General features: G+C 34.1%; 2 protein-coding genes and 1 non-coding gene across 4 annotated transcripts; 1 reads left to right on the top strand and 2 right to left on the bottom strand.

The window, feature by feature from the left end:
* Positions 1–759: 759 nt before the first annotated feature.
* LOC139839574 (E3 SUMO-protein ligase SIZ1-like) lies at positions 760–9,480 on the bottom strand. Of its 2 annotated transcripts, XR_011756985.1 has the most exons (18): positions 9,094–9,480; positions 8,429–8,509; positions 7,915–7,957; positions 7,653–7,728; positions 7,299–7,446; positions 7,065–7,195; positions 6,219–6,290; positions 5,843–5,930; positions 5,677–5,752; positions 5,397–5,470; positions 5,022–5,129; positions 4,711–4,872; positions 4,363–4,467; positions 4,185–4,265; positions 3,559–4,078; positions 1,559–1,697; positions 1,042–1,103; positions 760–949 (listed from the first exon to the last, which is right to left on the bottom strand). XR_011756985.1 is itself a non-coding variant. In XM_071829669.1 (17 exons), exons 1-16 carry the CDS (start codon positions 9,118–9,120, stop codon positions 1,567–1,569), a joined length of 1,923 nt encoding a protein of 640 aa, XP_071685770.1. In that variant the 5' UTR covers positions 9,121–9,479; the 3' UTR covers positions 760–949; positions 1,559–1,566. The 2 variants fall into 2 exon arrangements, 1 of the variants encoding a protein (XP_071685770.1); XM_071829669.1 differs by lacking the exon at positions 1,042–1,103 and having other exon boundaries at positions 9,094–9,479.
* A 2,040-nt stretch (positions 9,481–11,520) lies between these two features.
* TRNAS-UGA (transfer RNA serine (anticodon UGA)) lies at positions 11,521–11,602 on the top strand. Its single transcript has one exon. It is a non-coding gene; the product is annotated as a tRNA-Ser (tRNA).
* An 894-nt stretch (positions 11,603–12,496) lies between these two features.
* On the bottom strand, positions 12,497–16,167 carry LOC139839573 (uncharacterized). Its single transcript, XM_071829668.1, has 4 exons — positions 16,081–16,167; positions 13,179–15,928; positions 12,972–13,090; positions 12,497–12,881 (listed from the first exon to the last, which is right to left on the bottom strand). The coding sequence occupies exon 2, from the start codon at positions 15,870–15,872 to the stop codon at positions 13,197–13,199; it is 2,676 nt and encodes an 891-aa protein (XP_071685769.1). The 5' UTR covers positions 15,873–15,928; positions 16,081–16,167; the 3' UTR covers positions 12,497–12,881; positions 12,972–13,090; positions 13,179–13,196.
* Between the last annotated feature and the right edge of the window lie 402 nt (positions 16,168–16,569).

Below are 16,569 nucleotides of genomic sequence, written 5' to 3'. Positions count from 1 at the left end.
ATTCATGTCAATTGTACAGTAAAACATTATGGAGTATAATGCATGTTTAGTAATGTACGAATAATATTAGTGGTGCATGGATCATCACAGATACAAAGTAATCCTAAGCTTTTGAAAAATATCTATGAACTAGCAAATAAAGTGTTCCAATGCAAACAATCAATTATAATATGCACGAGTGGTTTTCTATGTGAATGTACAAATTATGACATATTTAACGTAGATACGAATTTCAAAATATTAACTACGGAGTAGCAAATAAAGTTATTTTACAGATCTTGTGTGAACAACTTTGTTACTTAATCCCCTCACATGCTATGTACTATGTACGTGAGGGTAAAATCATTTTTTTTATATTTGTGCCATTTTAACAACTAATCTCACCCCCTACCTCCTCATATTTTCCGTCATCATACAAATATTTCACATTCCTAACCCTAACACCACACTCAATTCCAGCCCACAGATCCGAAACTACCCTCTGTTCCCTCCCATACTGTTAAATAATAATTTATTGAATTGAATTTAAGGATGGAAATAAAAACATAAAACCTCTAAAAAACCTAATGGAGACCCCTGAAGAACATCAAGGGAAGTGATGTAAATGTGCATGCATGCAAGCAGCCAATCAAAAATAATAAGCCAGCAAGGTAGACTAAACTCAATGTACAATATATTTGATCTTTTTTTTTTTTTTTTTTTTTTTTTTTTTTTTTTTTTTTTTTTTTCTTTCTGAATAACAGTTTGAGATCACCCAGGACCAAACCACCCACGCGATCATAAGAATAAAATAAAAAAAATTTGTTCAAGAAGGGCATCTTCGATGTACACAAAAAAAAAAGGCAAATCTATACATATTGTAATCCATGTATAACATGCTATCATATCCTCCAGACACTGCAGCTCGACTAAAATTACATTGCACCGCATTTACTTGAACAGGAGACACCTGCAAATGGAACATAATTAGATGAACGCAAACCCATTTATAGAAAACAGAACGCAACATGAAATCAAGTTGATAATTTAAAGGTTAATGACCTTCAAACATCATCAGATAGAAGCTTTAAAAGAAATGATAAAGGAGCACAAATAGTAGATCACTACAAAAAAAAAAATAAGTCAAACCTCAGCCATGAAATGTTGTAGGATGTAAATGCAGTTTCTCTAAGAGAACCTTTATAATATTTGATTATAATATAGAAATGGAGATGTGTAAAATATTAGAAGGCTTCTACAAACTGTTGAGTGTATAAGTTAAGACTGCCCATAATCTAAACCTAGAGGGAATCTATATCACGCCTCATTTGCAACAAATTCTTTGGTGGGAGTTCGATTAAAATTCCTCAGCGAATTAAGCAACATGGTAGTCAAGTAATAGCGTTGGCCGTGGCTTGTTGCTTATATAACCTTATAGTCCATATATTTAAGAAATTGCTTATCTAAAATAGTTAGATTGGTGGAATTGGATATTGTTGTTGTTGTGTATAAAATTGCTTATTTTGAATGGTACATAAATAAATACAACAACCTAATTTAAAAAGGTTAACACTCGTACCAATTTAGTCACTTGATAACCTTTGTTCCATGATGCTTCCTTACTGTCCTCGGCTGACGAGGGAATCTGAATGGGAGAGCAAACTGTTTGCCATTACCCGTCTGACTAGATTCAGCTTCCTCGTTAGGATGGGGTGAAGCTGCAAGACAGTAATCAAATTCATATTGATTATCTGAAAGACGTTCCTATTTTAAGTGAAGTTTAGTCACTGCAACACCCTGATGTTAATCCCGCACAGGACAACAACAATCGCATAATTAGATAGCACTATAAATACAGATTTTAAAGTAGGGATTACTATGCTTGACGTACTATCTAGTATGGGTTTATCGCGCCTCAATAGGAGAGACGGGTTACCACTTTAAAATAAAACAAGAGCAACAACAACAACAATACCCAATCCCACGAATGTAGGGTATGGGGGAGGTGGGGTGTAAACAATCATTCCTCGAACCCTAGATTAGAAGAAAGTCCCTACTCCACCCGCGGGTATAGAACCCGTGGCTAGATAAGATCGTCCCTCCCTCTTCTCGAAGAGCCAAGAGATCGCTTCCTAAAGGACCTCCGGCCATGAATGCTCCTCCAAACGGAATAGTGCGGGCATACGTACCTGTAAGAGTTATGTGCAGAAATAGCAACCATACAAAGTATCCATAAAAGAAAACACATATAGCAGTCATGCACAACAGTAGGACAAAAAGCATGGATAATATAATGCGCAAAAATATGTAAAACCAAGTAGACATGCAAACAATCAAAATACACAGCCACCCAACCCATTTTCCCACCCACACATAAGCATGTATAAATAACTATACCTAAACATGTATACATATAGAGCCATTCATAGGTATATATACCTAGGTACAGGTACAAGCATACAAATATAAACTTAGATACATGCACTTAGATACATACATTCATACATATACGGATACAAACATATACATAGAACCTATATATAACCTGAATAAAAACATATAGATACAGAGGCATATACACTTATACATAATATATATTGAAGCTATATAATATATAGACATAAATATATAAGTGGTGGTAAAAAAAATATATACTACACATTGAAAAAAAAAAAAAAAATTAAAAAAAAAAAAAATTAAAAGCAGTTTATGTTCAGCAAGAATTAAAAGAACCAAAGGGCTTAAAGCCACAAAAAAACTTATGGTTTCTTTCATTTACCACTATGACACTGGCCCATATGTTTAAAATATTTCAATGCGTTCGAAAGGATCCTGACCAGCGTAGCTTAAGTCGTGGGACGTGTAAATTTTTACTGCACAGATGCATTCTACACGTGAAACTTAGTGGGACTACCCCAAAAGAAGAATTTTATGATTGCATATTGCATTACTATAGGGTTATTTGCATAAATAAGTAACTACCTTGGGTCTAAATTCCTAATTTTAGGTTGTTTCCATCCAAAGAAACCGTCAAACTTTGAACAATATCGATTGTATGCCCATTACCAGTCTTAAAAGATGCTATCAACAAAGGCTGCAATCCAAATTAGGTTTTTTTTTTATTTTTTTATTTTTTTAGGTCATGATGTTTAAAATTACATGGCTCTGCGCACTATATCATCCATGCTATTTGTCCTATTGTTATGCTTTACTTGCTATATGTGTCCTCTTTTTATGGCTACTTTGTATGGTTGCATCTTCCTAGGCGCACTTAACTCTTACAGGTACGTATCATTTGCCCTCACTTTTTGTTTGTATGAGCATTTCTGGCCGGAGGTCCTTTAGGAAGCAATCTCTTTTGCTTCTAGAGTAGAGGGAGGGAAGACCTGATCTAGTTAGGAAGACCTGATCTAGTCGCGGGTTCTATACCCGAGGGTGGAGTAGTGACTTCCTTCTAATCTAGGGTACGAGGAATGATTGTCTACACCCTACCTTCCCCATACCCTACTTCTGTGGGATTGGGTATTGTTGTTGTTGTTGTTGTTGATGATGTTTAAAGAGGCCTAAATAAATGCGTACCAGCTGGAATTTCATGATTAGCAGTGAGCGGGCGAAAACTAGTATTAGGTGGTCCAATTATTGAGACGCCTGTCACAGAAACGGTATCGCAATCCTCATCTTCCGAATCACTTATAACAATGACACTAGGATTAGCCACTGATGAGGAACAACTTTTGTTGGTGATTCCAGATGACTGCTTATGGCTGTATGGCGGCTTATAATCCATCATATTATGATGATTGATACTTTGTAACTCATCTTCATTCATGTTTTCTGAAGAGCCACTACTCATTAATATAACTTCCTGGTTGTTGTTGTTGTTGTTGGTAATATATTCTTCTGATTGATTCGCGTTGCCATTTGCACTTTCTACACCAGAAACTTCCCAATTTGAATCATCCAGAGCTTCTGAAACAGATAATGATCCATCTGAAAGATGCCATCGTTCAAGATCCTTAAACGGATGTCCAATTTTGGCTCGCCATGAACCGTTAAACTTCACTTCGATCTCAGTAACATCTTCATCACATGATTGCATCTTTCAACGAGTAATTAATTATTAATTAATAAATACATAAGAGAGTCAGGTGGATTCAACTTTAAAATAAAAACATTCAGAAATATATAAAGAAGAATGCAAATACCATCTTCACAATACGATTTAAATAGGGATCAATAATAATATCCTCAAGCGCATAATTCTTTAGACAAATTGGGCATTGCCACTGCATTAGTAAAGTAAAAAAAATCTTACGCAAATGCAAGGAAAATGAGTTGTAAAAATACGAGAGTCAACCATTCAAGGAATGTATAGTACTTTACCTTTTTAGATCTTTGGTTGATTTGAACAAAAGTATCGAGATCAAAACATCCCAGGTGAATGCATCGTCTAAATCTAGCAGCAGTGTTCATTCTACGCCCGCTCATCTATCATTGTTATAAACAAGACAATAATATTATAAACCACACACATTCAACTTACATCAATTACTTCTTGGTTTTATCAGTATACTAACAGCACTAAAACAAGATAATGATGAAAGCTATAAACATATGGTAATATATAAAAAAATGATTTAAAAAAAAAAACTATAAATATGAAGAGATTACTTCAATACACATATCGTTATGCGTAAGTGCAAAAACTATCATCAAAATCAGGAAACTTACAGGGCAACGGAGATTAATTGTGACATTATCAGCAATAACTTCCAAATCACTGTCACTATCATCATTAGCAGCAACTACTCCACCACCAATGCAACGACAAACACGAGCAACAGCTTCATTAAAAGATTCACCTTCCTTTTCACTAGGGATCATGCTGATAACCTAGAAAGCAAGTGAAAAAAAACACTAACAGGGTGAGATATATGGACATTAGGATATTAAAAAAAATTATAAAGTAAGGTTTCAATTATGTAATTCCACGGTTTTCAACAAAGAACAATATGAACTGACATCAGAAGAAATGAATGTACCTGTTGAAAGGTCCGTTGTCTCACTAGCCTGACACCCAAACAAAAAGTTCGAGCATCAGAACCACATAAAGAGACCTTGTTAATTCCATCCACTAGATACATTGAGATCTGAAATGAAAAAAAAAAATTTACATGCAGTGATTTATAAAACTAAGTCATTGATATGAACTCCGTATGGAGTTATAAGTTTCCTCGAGTTCCAGATATTCCTGTTTACAGATAATTTCTTATATGGAATTTTAAGGAAGTCGAGGATCCAAGAAGAGCTTCGGAATAAATAGATCAAAAATGAGGTGAGAATTTGTCTTCTAGAGTAGAAAAACAGCGCAGATTTTAATTTTCATCCAAAATTAAGTTCAGAATAAGATAACGTACTGATGGACCATCATCACGACCATTAGCTCCAAGCATCTTCGATACCGGTCTATCAATTGTTTTAACAGGGATGCCTGGAAAATAATTGGTTTCATAGAAAGTTAATATATAGAAACTAAAGTTCATACTTCATACAGTCCTAAAGGTGTATGTTAATGTATTGCATTTAGGGTTTGAATAAAGTAATCATAAAAAAATTATGTGACATTGTCATCATGAAACTCGACCAAGAAGACAAGAATCGAGAAAAGTTTAGTCGATAATGACAAAGATAACATACCATTAACTTTTAGATCTGGATATTGTGGCCAATGCATCCTGAATGGAACGTTATCATTAAGAAGAATGCACCACGCCTGCTCGAGAGAAGGAATAAAAACTAAAAACGATCCATCCAACCAATAAGTAAACCTTAATTTTTAAATGGTAATAAAATAACACCCCACCTGTACACCGTATCCTGCATTCTCCAGCATATTTACAATTGGTTTGGTAATTTGAAAGCTTGTTTCCACAGTTTGTATTGGCTGTAAACTAAGAAACACAAATTTGAAATTACAGTAGTATGGTGTAAAAATTCAAACTTTATGTTTAAAATATAAAATCAAGCATAACTATAACTATAACAATAACTATAGTATAATAGAAAACAACTTGCATAATGTAGCGTGGTGTTGAGGAAATATCATATAATCAAGTTATCATTGCAAGTACCACACACACGAGATAAGATTTTAGCATTATATATATTATAAACGTAAGTTAGATGAATGAAAACGTGATTAGTAGTTACATAATGAAGATCAAAACCATTCAACTTACCCATCATCCGTGATACTTGACCCACGATTGAGCTTTACTGGAGATAGAGGGTATGACAGAGTCTTCCAAAAACTGACCAAATTAAGTTGCAAAATAAAAACCACATCAGCTGGTCCACCTTAACATAAAAAAGCAATAAAGAAACTGCAGAGCTAGCACTTGCATATTTAAAATAAATAAATAAATAGGCAACTATTGAAAGGTAATGAAAAAGAAATTAGGTCAAACCAATCACTTCACCAAATAAGTCTATTAAGAAACCCCTCTTCATACATACCTCTACATCTATCGTCAAAAGTTTAAAGGATTTTCGCCTAAATTCCACAAAAGATACACATTCGAATGAAGAGATTTGAAACTTAGGGATTATTTTGTATAATGAACTAATCTTAATTATAAGAAAGATTGAAAAAGTGAATCCTGCCATTTAATATATGATAAAATATTAACATGTTCAAGAAGAGTTCATTCATACTAGAATAGGTCTGAAGGAAACCCTATACAGAGATGTCATTATTATACCAGGACTTCAATATAAATAGAACAATTACAATTATATAAAATTTGCATGCTTCTTTTATCAGAACTTCATAATATATACAATTATATATATAGAATTATATTTTACTAGGACTTCATACTAAAAAGGTCTGAATGAATACCAGAACTTCATAGCATAAACAAACATACATACATATATGCGTATATACGAGTATATAGGATGATCTAACTTGTGCCATGAGGGCGCCACTTAAGGTGCATTAATGAAGTTAAATCTTCCATAAATAACATAAATAATAATATCACCATACGCTTCAGATAAATAAGTGGACAAACAATACATACGGGTCACAGCGATCGATTCGACAAGTTTCACAATAATGTTGAGAAGATGCAGGAAGAGCTTCCTCAGTGTACTTCATTGGGATTTTGACACATGAAATGTGCTGCAAAACATGACATTGTGGATCTACACACTGAAGACAAAGACTGTCTACATTAGCAAAGGCATGATTCCAAATAGAAAGTATTAATTTTGTCCTTGAATTTGAAGAGCAATAATGCAATGTTTATAAGAACCTGAATCATTGATTCTGTTTTCAGTGGACTGCCACATAGACAACGAATTTTTTGATCCACATTCTCCTCTTTCAGTGTAATCCTGCTACGGTCAAACACATTATGACCACCAGCTACTGTATCATTTGCCCCTATAATCTGTAGTTTGCTGAAACAACATGTATTTAGATAAATGCAAAAATGGGTGATATGAGAGGAAAGTTTAGATGACAGTATGACATAGAATTAAAAATAAAAAAATATATTATTTTCATTAATTTGTTATGTGAACTCAATTTAAATGATTACATAGGTTATTAAAGAAAACATGATTTACCACCATGTCCATCTGAAGGTAAACTAATAAACAAGTACCTGTAAGTTTCATCGATTATCATTGCCACATCTTCCTTCGGAATAAATCTTTTTAGTGAAATATGTGTATCTGATGCTACAAACAAGATTAGGTGGAAACTATATTAATGAGAAAGAATTAGATATAAAAATTCACATGTAGTCGACTCAACCAACATAAGAAAAACATGGATACTGAAAAAGATTACATATTACATATATGTATTCGATGGTTTGTTGAAGACAGTAGACCTAAAAAAGGTATGTGATGCCAATGGCTTACCTTCTTCCACGGAAAACAATGCCAGTATCCGCTCCATCAGTTCCTATACAAATTAAGGATCAAGGATTCAAAGATAAACATTAAAGTGAAATTCATACACTCAAATACATGTGGGGAAAGGCCATCAATAATGATTCATATACAAATAAAATTGTACTTTAGCAGAATAAAGAGTATATGATACAAACGGATAAACATTATGAAACATTTTCAAGGAAATTTATGTCTAGTAAAAAGCACAGATTCACTTTCTCTCGTCTACTATCCTTATAACAGGTAACTACATTATACTGGATATTAATGAGGTTGTGACGTTAATAGTAGTAGTTCTCAACGTTTTAGCTTAGTATCATTAAACATGTTCATCATTTGGTCTTCCAATTACAGAGCCAAATGAAGATTTGAGGAAAACATGTATAAAACAAATTCAAAAATTCGAATGTCCACAAAAGGCAAATACCAAGATGCATATTCCCTATTGGGAGAATTGTATTTATGCAAAAACAGAACATACCTGCTTTCTCCCGGTCTTTGAAAGGCCAAGCTGGCTGAGAACATCTTTAAGCTCTTGAACTCTAAAACGTGCCATTTTTCTCTAAATGTTTTGAAACACGATTATTAGGATCACAGTTGCATACAGTACCACATAATGTAAAGATAGGAATCAATAACAAAGTGGTGATGATGCAAAGATAGGAATCAAGAAGTATAGAATCACGTATTCATGTGAAAACATAGATAACAAATGAACAGAGGTACATATATATGTATAAACATTTTCAATTTTTCAAAAATATTTAACCATGGTTTTTTTACAAGCATAGCCAGGCTTTTATAGTACCTGAAGCCCCATAAAAAAATTAATACCAGTACTTCATAATATATATTGATACGCCATCGGATAATATATTATAGACAAAATATCCTATTCGCTTCAAAATATTCACAAATACCGAGAGTAAGGCAAAACCAAATCATGTCACTGAATGTAAATTACTGTGACACGTTTGTGTTGTAATTGAACTAACTAGGAAAGATATAAATTACTCGTTAACAAACAATAGGGCACAACATTCATAATCAAAATTAAAATTAACCAGTAAAAACAGTGATTAGAACAGCAACGATCATACAAAAATCACAAACATCGTAGAATTTTATAAGCGATTGAACAATTACCTTGCATTCAAGCACCAAATCACCCATTCTCTCGCCGATTTCAGTTTCAAACAAACAATACAAATGCACGTAACTGAACGATTCAATCGAACAGTAACTTGATTGTGATTGGAAAATTTGATTTGGAATAAGGCGAAATTAAATTAGGGATCGCAAATAGCGTATTATTAAGGGTTTAAGAGAATTGTATAGTAAAAATCATAATGCGTTATAGTGAGCGTAAGTAGTATATATATAGTAGAACATGACTGGTGAGGGCAACGCTACGGCAGCTCGCGGGAAAGGGCCGCATGTCAAATGAGGGTTTTGCGGAAACAAGATCTTTTATTTATTTTTCTTATTTTTTAATTATTTTATATATTTATTACTCCGTATATTTTATTTTACACATTGTTACCGTGTTTAAAACTTTGAAAAAAAAAAGTAAATGATAGAAAAGGAATATTCAGATCTTTATTTTGAAGAAGGAAAAAAAAAAAGGATGAGAGAATTTATCTAATTTTTCATACAATTTTTCTTCCGAATTAGAAAGATTTCATTTACTTCTCTATCAATTACATTTTTTATTCTTCTCCCTCCTTTCCTTTAGAGTTTTTTTTTTTTTTAAATGAAAGAGATAAAAGAGGAATGGAGTGTAAAGAAATGAAATTCTTTCAAAATGAAGTGAGAGTTCTCAGAGAAAATTAGATCAAATTCTCAATCTTCTTCCTTTTCTTTCTTCCGAAATAAAAACTTTAGAACACCGTTTCATTTACATTTCTTTCCCGTTTTCTTTCAATCCCAAAATATAATTCGGGAACAAGCCTTATAATAAAATTCGAGAAGGGAGCGTTATAACGACAAACACATATATCTGAATCTAGCTTGATCCACAAAGCAGAAGGTAGCCTTGAGATAAGTCATTTCAAAGTGGGTCGGTCACCTACATGTTAGTGGAATTTATAAGTTCGAGATCATGTGGGTCATTGTTTATTGATGAGTACTAATCTTATGCAATTTCAAAATTCAAATAAAGGTCATATGTATGTATTTATATATATTATATTATATGTGACTAGACTCCAAATCATATAGGTGAATAGGTAAGGGGTATAACGTGATTAACCTTTATGTTTATAACATGTCAGACGTGATTTGCTGAGTCAAAAAAGTGGGGAGTGGTGACCTATGTCAGTTAGTGTGTTAGTTAGTGTGTTAAAATAATATTTTATTATATTTAATAATTTATTCCTTTAGAAAAAAAAAGCAAAAAGAAAAAAAAATGGGGTATACTTCCGTCGCCATTGCGACTGACAAGGGGGAAAAAGGCACAAGTGACTAGGGTGGAGAGTGGGTGGCTTAGTCACCTTGAGTGGGACGAGGTGGAGACGGGGTACCACTCCCCTTGCTCTAAGGTTTCATGGGATCTAATCAAGGTTTTATAAATCATTAACATCGCCGATAACTATTATCGTGATCTTTTCTCCAACTTTGTTTAGTTTCTCGATGAACCTTTTTTCTTTCTCGTCGACTTTCACATGTGGCGACTATTGTGGTTACTCCGGTAGTTTGTAGATCTAGTGGTGAGATGTTTGTTTGGGCGGTTTGGGGCTTGATCGAGTTAGAGTTAGCATCTAGTGTGTCAACCATCGATTTCTGTGCTCGCAAGAATTTAATTCTTCAATCGAAAAAGGAGTTTGGTCGGGTCTTCAAGGATAGAGGGGTTTGGTTCTCCCGTTTTCAAGACGTTTCACATTTCTATAATCTCTTTTATTGTAGGTTTCACAAGAGTTTCAAGCTTCAACCTTCACTGTCATTTTCGGCCTTCGCTGGACCACCATATATGTCGCTAAGTTTTAGGCCTGTTTCTACTACTTGTGCCCTTTTCCTGATACTTTTCTTATTTCGTGAGGGTTCAAGGATGTATGTTTCATTTTCCCTGGTGGCGGCATTAAGTAGAGTCGGGTCTTCCCGCTGGACATTTTGTTTCGGTTATTGGCTAGTCGGTGGATGTTATCTTGTTGTTTGAGAGTAATACGGGCGATTCCATGTTCGGGTTGGTAAGTGGTTTTGTGGTAGTGTGTTCGATTTTACAATTTATATTGGGTTAAAGGTTGATTAAGGGAAGTCATGAGTCTTTGTTTAGCTTTTTATGGTAACATTAGTGTTAGGGGTGGTCGCGGCTGGTTGGTATTCGAATTTGAAGCGTCAATGGTTTTCATTAAGTTTGCTAATGAGGTGGTTGTGCTTGGGTTGTAATGGCGAATACGTGATTTTAGTGGTTTTAATGGTGTTGTTATGGTCGTATCATTAGTGATAGTGTAAAAGTGATAATGCTGTTAAAGTAACTGATTTATTATTTTCAAACTTAAATAAAGTCTCATTTGTGATGTATATGCTAATAGCAGGAAACATCTTATATTTCAAAACTAGTAAACTATCAATAAAGTCGATATGTCCGAGTGGTTAAGGAGACAGACTTGAAATCTGTTGGGCTTCGCCCGCGCAGGTTCGAACCCTGCTGTCGACGAAACTTTTTTTGTTCAATATATTACCTCAAGTATAAAACTTGCTTGTATCTATTTTACAGCAAATGATGAACTATCTTCATAATTTATTTTATTTAACACATTACACATTACATGAGGTTTGTAAAACTTACCAGTACTAATTATCATTTTCATTTATGAATTAAAGGCCAAAACCTGAACTACGTATTTATCATGGTATCACTTTTCAAATAAGGGATGTCACACACGAGTCGCGTACATCCATCACCCGCATCTGTGGATTTTTTCACTTTTCAAAATGGAGGTAATTAACTAATTATAAATAGAATATTACTACTCACAAATTATAATTTATCATTGTAGATACAGGACAATTATAAATAGAATATTACTACTCACAAATTATAATTTATCATTGTAGATACAGGACAATAAAAGATAAACATATAAGTTGAATAGAATTAATAACGCAAATTGTATATATTATCGTTTCACAGAGTACAAATTATGCTGCAAATCTCCATGACTTAGAATGAATCATTTTAACATAGATGAAGTCTGAAATATACATCCTTTACAAGGTCCTTTTTTTTTGTTGTTGTTGTTGTTGTTGTCGTCGTCATGATTACGATGAAACCAATTTGATACACAACTGTGAAAGAGCAAATATTTTTAAATCAAACTAGACGGTTTCACTCGACCTTATTTCTTGATGCGTACGTTGTTCACAACATTTTAGTATCTGTAATGCATTGAGTATAGATATTTAGAATGTATTAGTAATCCAGATCAAAATACAAGTATAATTAAGTATGTATCATCTATAGGACTATAGATGTTTATAAGTAAAAAGATACCTAAACAATGGATACTCTTATCGATACAGACCAAAATCCTAAAAAACTTGTTGAAGGATTAGATTCTTACTTCCATAATATGGTCTTTAATACTCAGACTGTATTTACCTATTTTGACCTGTGCCATTGTTTTTATGTTCAAGGTTTATTTCCTAGACTAGAAGCCAACACAAACAAAGCTACTATTGCAGTCTTGCAGATGATACAATTTAACAATGATCGCATTAAATGTAACAGACTTGCACTCGAAATAGTAATAAATATAACTCATGCTAAGAACTAATCTAGAAAAAGTTTTGGCTACCTATTTTAACTGAAAACAAATAAGCCTGCATTCTTACTTATCTTTCAAAATGGACAATAGACAACAGGGGTTACATTGGTACAAAGCTAACTGTGGCTCCAGAAGCTTCAAACCATCCTTACCACTAATCCATATTACCTGCAACATTTAGTGATCCAGACTTGTCAGATACCTTATACATAAAACTCTAAAAATCAGAGAAGTTTCGAAAAAGTAGCAGTTACTCACAAGCCAAAAACAACACATAGACATGATAACTCTCCTCGAAAATTAGATATTTTTAGATACGATTAGCGCCTAATGCACAATTACAGTCCAAGTTCACGAACATGTCTCTTTGAATACAACTGAAATTAAAATCAATTCATGTTATACATAATTTGCACATCATTAACACAAGAAATCATATCAATTAAACTAAAAACAGTAAATTACCAGCAGAAAAGATACAACTTAGCATGCATCTGTTGTATCTTGAGCCGGTGGAAGAGGACAAGGCTTGTACGAGATCAACGGTGTATAATTCAGTTCAAAGTTTACTAAAATGGAGCCAAAGATGTTGAACTTTCCAGCGCTATTATGAGCAACTTCGGCGTCTGAACATTTTTTAAATACCACTCGAGCTCGCCCATTTTGTCTATCTACTTTAGTTTCTGATTCCATTAAAGGCCCGAACCGTTTAAAAATTTTATTCAGATGAACTTCTGAAGGGAAATAAATACCTTCAGTAAACTTCATCAAAAGTTCAGTTTCCAAATTCAACCGTCTCCTTTCTATAAGCTCCAATTGTTCCTTGGCCTCTATTTCATAATTGCTACTAAAAAAACGCTTTTTATTCGATCTGCGGGTCGGTTTTACAGTTTGATGTACTCTGTCACCATTTTGATGTTCTTGCGATAGTTGTTCATTTGGATTGTTCTGAACGATCCTATCCGTCCAATAATCATCAAATCCAAACTCTTCTAGATCATTTTCATTTGATGCTTTTCTCTTTTTAGTATTAACTGAATCTTGTCTAATCTTGTTCAAAATAGCTGCTCGGTGGGAATTGAAAAACGGGACGATGGTATTCAAAAAGTCGTGTCCTTTAATCGGGTCCCGAGCAGCCAAGTAAAGTTGTGATAACAACTGAGCTTGATCTGAAACTACTTGGTCAACCGGTTTACCCTTTAAAAGTGGTCCAGTCTGTTGACTTTCTACTTTTTGACTGCATGCACCAACTTTAAAAGAGGGTTTAGCCGTTTCTACTGGTTCATCAGAAATGGAATCGAGAGCCTTTCGTTTTTTAGAACCATCATCAATAAATGTTGCATCGTTCATAACTTGATCAGCTTCCGATATGTCACCACATAACTGAAACTCTGCCAGCTGGCAATACCTTTTATAACGACCATAGGACGATAGTTGAGCTATTGCCATTGTGAGCTCCATTTTATCACTTTCACCGTACGGGAATTTCGCAAGTAGTCTCACATAGTCAACGAGTTTATCAGGTTCAAATGAGTTAACACTAGCAGATTTATCTATACCTTGTCTTTTACTCGATTCTTGTTTAATTCCTGCATTTTCTACAATTTGACATTTAATGTTCTCGTAAATTTCACGAGGAATGCATGAGCATGCAAGCCCTAATTCAACCCGTCTAGACACTTCTTGTAAAGCACAGTGGACGGCATTATTAAAAGCTTCCGAATTTGTACGGTTTGCTATTTGGGAAAAAGTTGACCGAAAAGGTTTCAAGGCAGTTGACTCGTTCCACGCACACGTTCGGTCACCAAAATATGCTACTAAAAAGCAATCCTTTTTGTGATGTTTCATTGCTTTTTCTGATGCATCAGACGGGTCAAATATTTGACCCGGCCACCACGGATAGCTCCTAATTTTACCCCAAACTAAATCAAAAACCGAGAATTCACCTTCGTTTTCTGGTGCGAGAAAATAACGTGATTGGTGAAACGAAACTGCTGTTTCGTACAACTGTTTAGCCTCCAACGTATCTATTTCTTTCTCTTCAACCTCTACATTCTCGTCCATCGTTGAGAGATTTGTGGGGTCCACTTTTTGCTCATCTAATTCATCTTTCCAACCGAGTACTTCATCAATGTCCATTCCAGCATCATCATCATCAGTAGCTGCCACGTCATCAAGTTCAGTGATGCCAAGTTCAGATCTTTCAGTTGTCAAAATTTCCTCTGTTCCTGAATTAACAACCTCATGAACTTCATCTTTTTCTTCTAAACCTTCTTCAACAACCTCCACATCATCTTCTTCTGAGCCAACATTGGCCACAGTTAATGACTCTGAAACTTCATCTTTTTTTTCAGTTGTTTCATCTATCACATGGTCTGCATCAGCCACTTCTTTGGTCAAACCTATTTCAAGTTCTTTTTTTTTATCTGCTACATCAATTTCCTCTTCAATAATTTGAGGTTCTTTCTTTAATTCATCATTTATCTTGCGAACAATATCTGTATCAGCTTCTATTGTTGACTCTGATCTTTCTTCTTTGCCAATTTCAGAGTTCTCATCCTCGTGAGCTTCATCTTTAGCAGCTAAATTCTCCACTGCAACCAATTCATCAACTTTTATCACAGAGTCTAAAACCTTTGTGGAATCCAAACCTGCATCAGTACCTTCTTTAACAGAATCTGTAGCCCGTTTAACTGTCTCCACAGTCGAACTTCTTTTTGAATTTTGAGCATCATTCATTGTAACCTCGATTATTGACTGAAAACTCTTGTTCCTCGTGTTTCCATGTTCCTCATATTTAATGCTCTCATCAACATTACCTTCACCTGTTCCCACTTTGACCAGTTTTTTCAATTTATCTCTCTCTTTCCTGATTAACGACTTTGACCACTTTGGGGTTCTTCGCTCTACATTTGGTCCCACCACCTCAGCTTTAGTCGCCTCGTTGGACGGTTTTCTAGAACCTTCCACTACTGGACCATTCCCAGATTTGTCTAAAGTTACATCTTCCATAACCTGATCGCAAGTATCGGAACTCTGTTTCACAACACCATTAAACCCTAAATCGACCACCATATCCTCACTTTCAGCTTTCTTACTTACAATTTTACCTTTTTTATCAGCTTTCAACAACACAACATGTTTTCTACCTTTTTTCATGTTTTTACAGTTAGCGGATCAACTAAGGACACAATTGAATCTTTAATTAACTATACCTGATGCAGAATTATTATAAAAATCAAATAAATTCAAAACCCTAATTTTGTAGCAGAAGTGAAGCATGTACAGTGAATACGAACAAAACGAAAAGGATGAAATTGAGAACGATAATAATTAATAGCGGAGTAATAGCTACGATATTGCGTACCGTATTTTGTTAAGTGGCGGAGCAACGTTTAGGTTTATGGGGGCAATTGACCCCAACCAACTTTCACTGATAATATGAATTCTTGAAATGAAGTTGTAAAATGTGTATGCTTCCAGGTCACCTGACTATTTATTACAGTAGGAGTTTGTAGGTCACGTGAGTATATAATCTGTTTTTGGTGTTTATTTACAGCAATAACAAGCACTAGCAAGATTTATTTAATTTAATTTAACAACTAAATTCTCAACATTATTATGAATATTTTTGAAAATTTGTAGAAAGAATATTTATCGTGAAAGGATGTTAATATTTAAATGCTTTTAGATGACCTATTTATATAAATCATTTCACAAATAATTTTTTTTTTAACGGTAGTCTTAAGAGTTGTTGTTAACATCTATTAATGTGTTGTACAATTTGATAACCGCCTTTTAAAAATAATAAGTAACCGGTGTGTATAATACATTAATTAAAGCGTATTAACGACAT

The sequence above is a fragment of the Rutidosis leptorrhynchoides genome, chromosome 4, assembly GCF_046630445.1.
Source record: "Rutidosis leptorrhynchoides isolate AG116_Rl617_1_P2 chromosome 4, CSIRO_AGI_Rlap_v1, whole genome shotgun sequence".
Taxonomy (NCBI): domain Eukaryota; kingdom Viridiplantae; phylum Streptophyta; class Magnoliopsida; order Asterales; family Asteraceae; genus Rutidosis; species Rutidosis leptorrhynchoides.
Note: the sequence above shows the minus strand (reverse complement) of the source record. Positions and strands in the feature narration are given on the sequence as shown.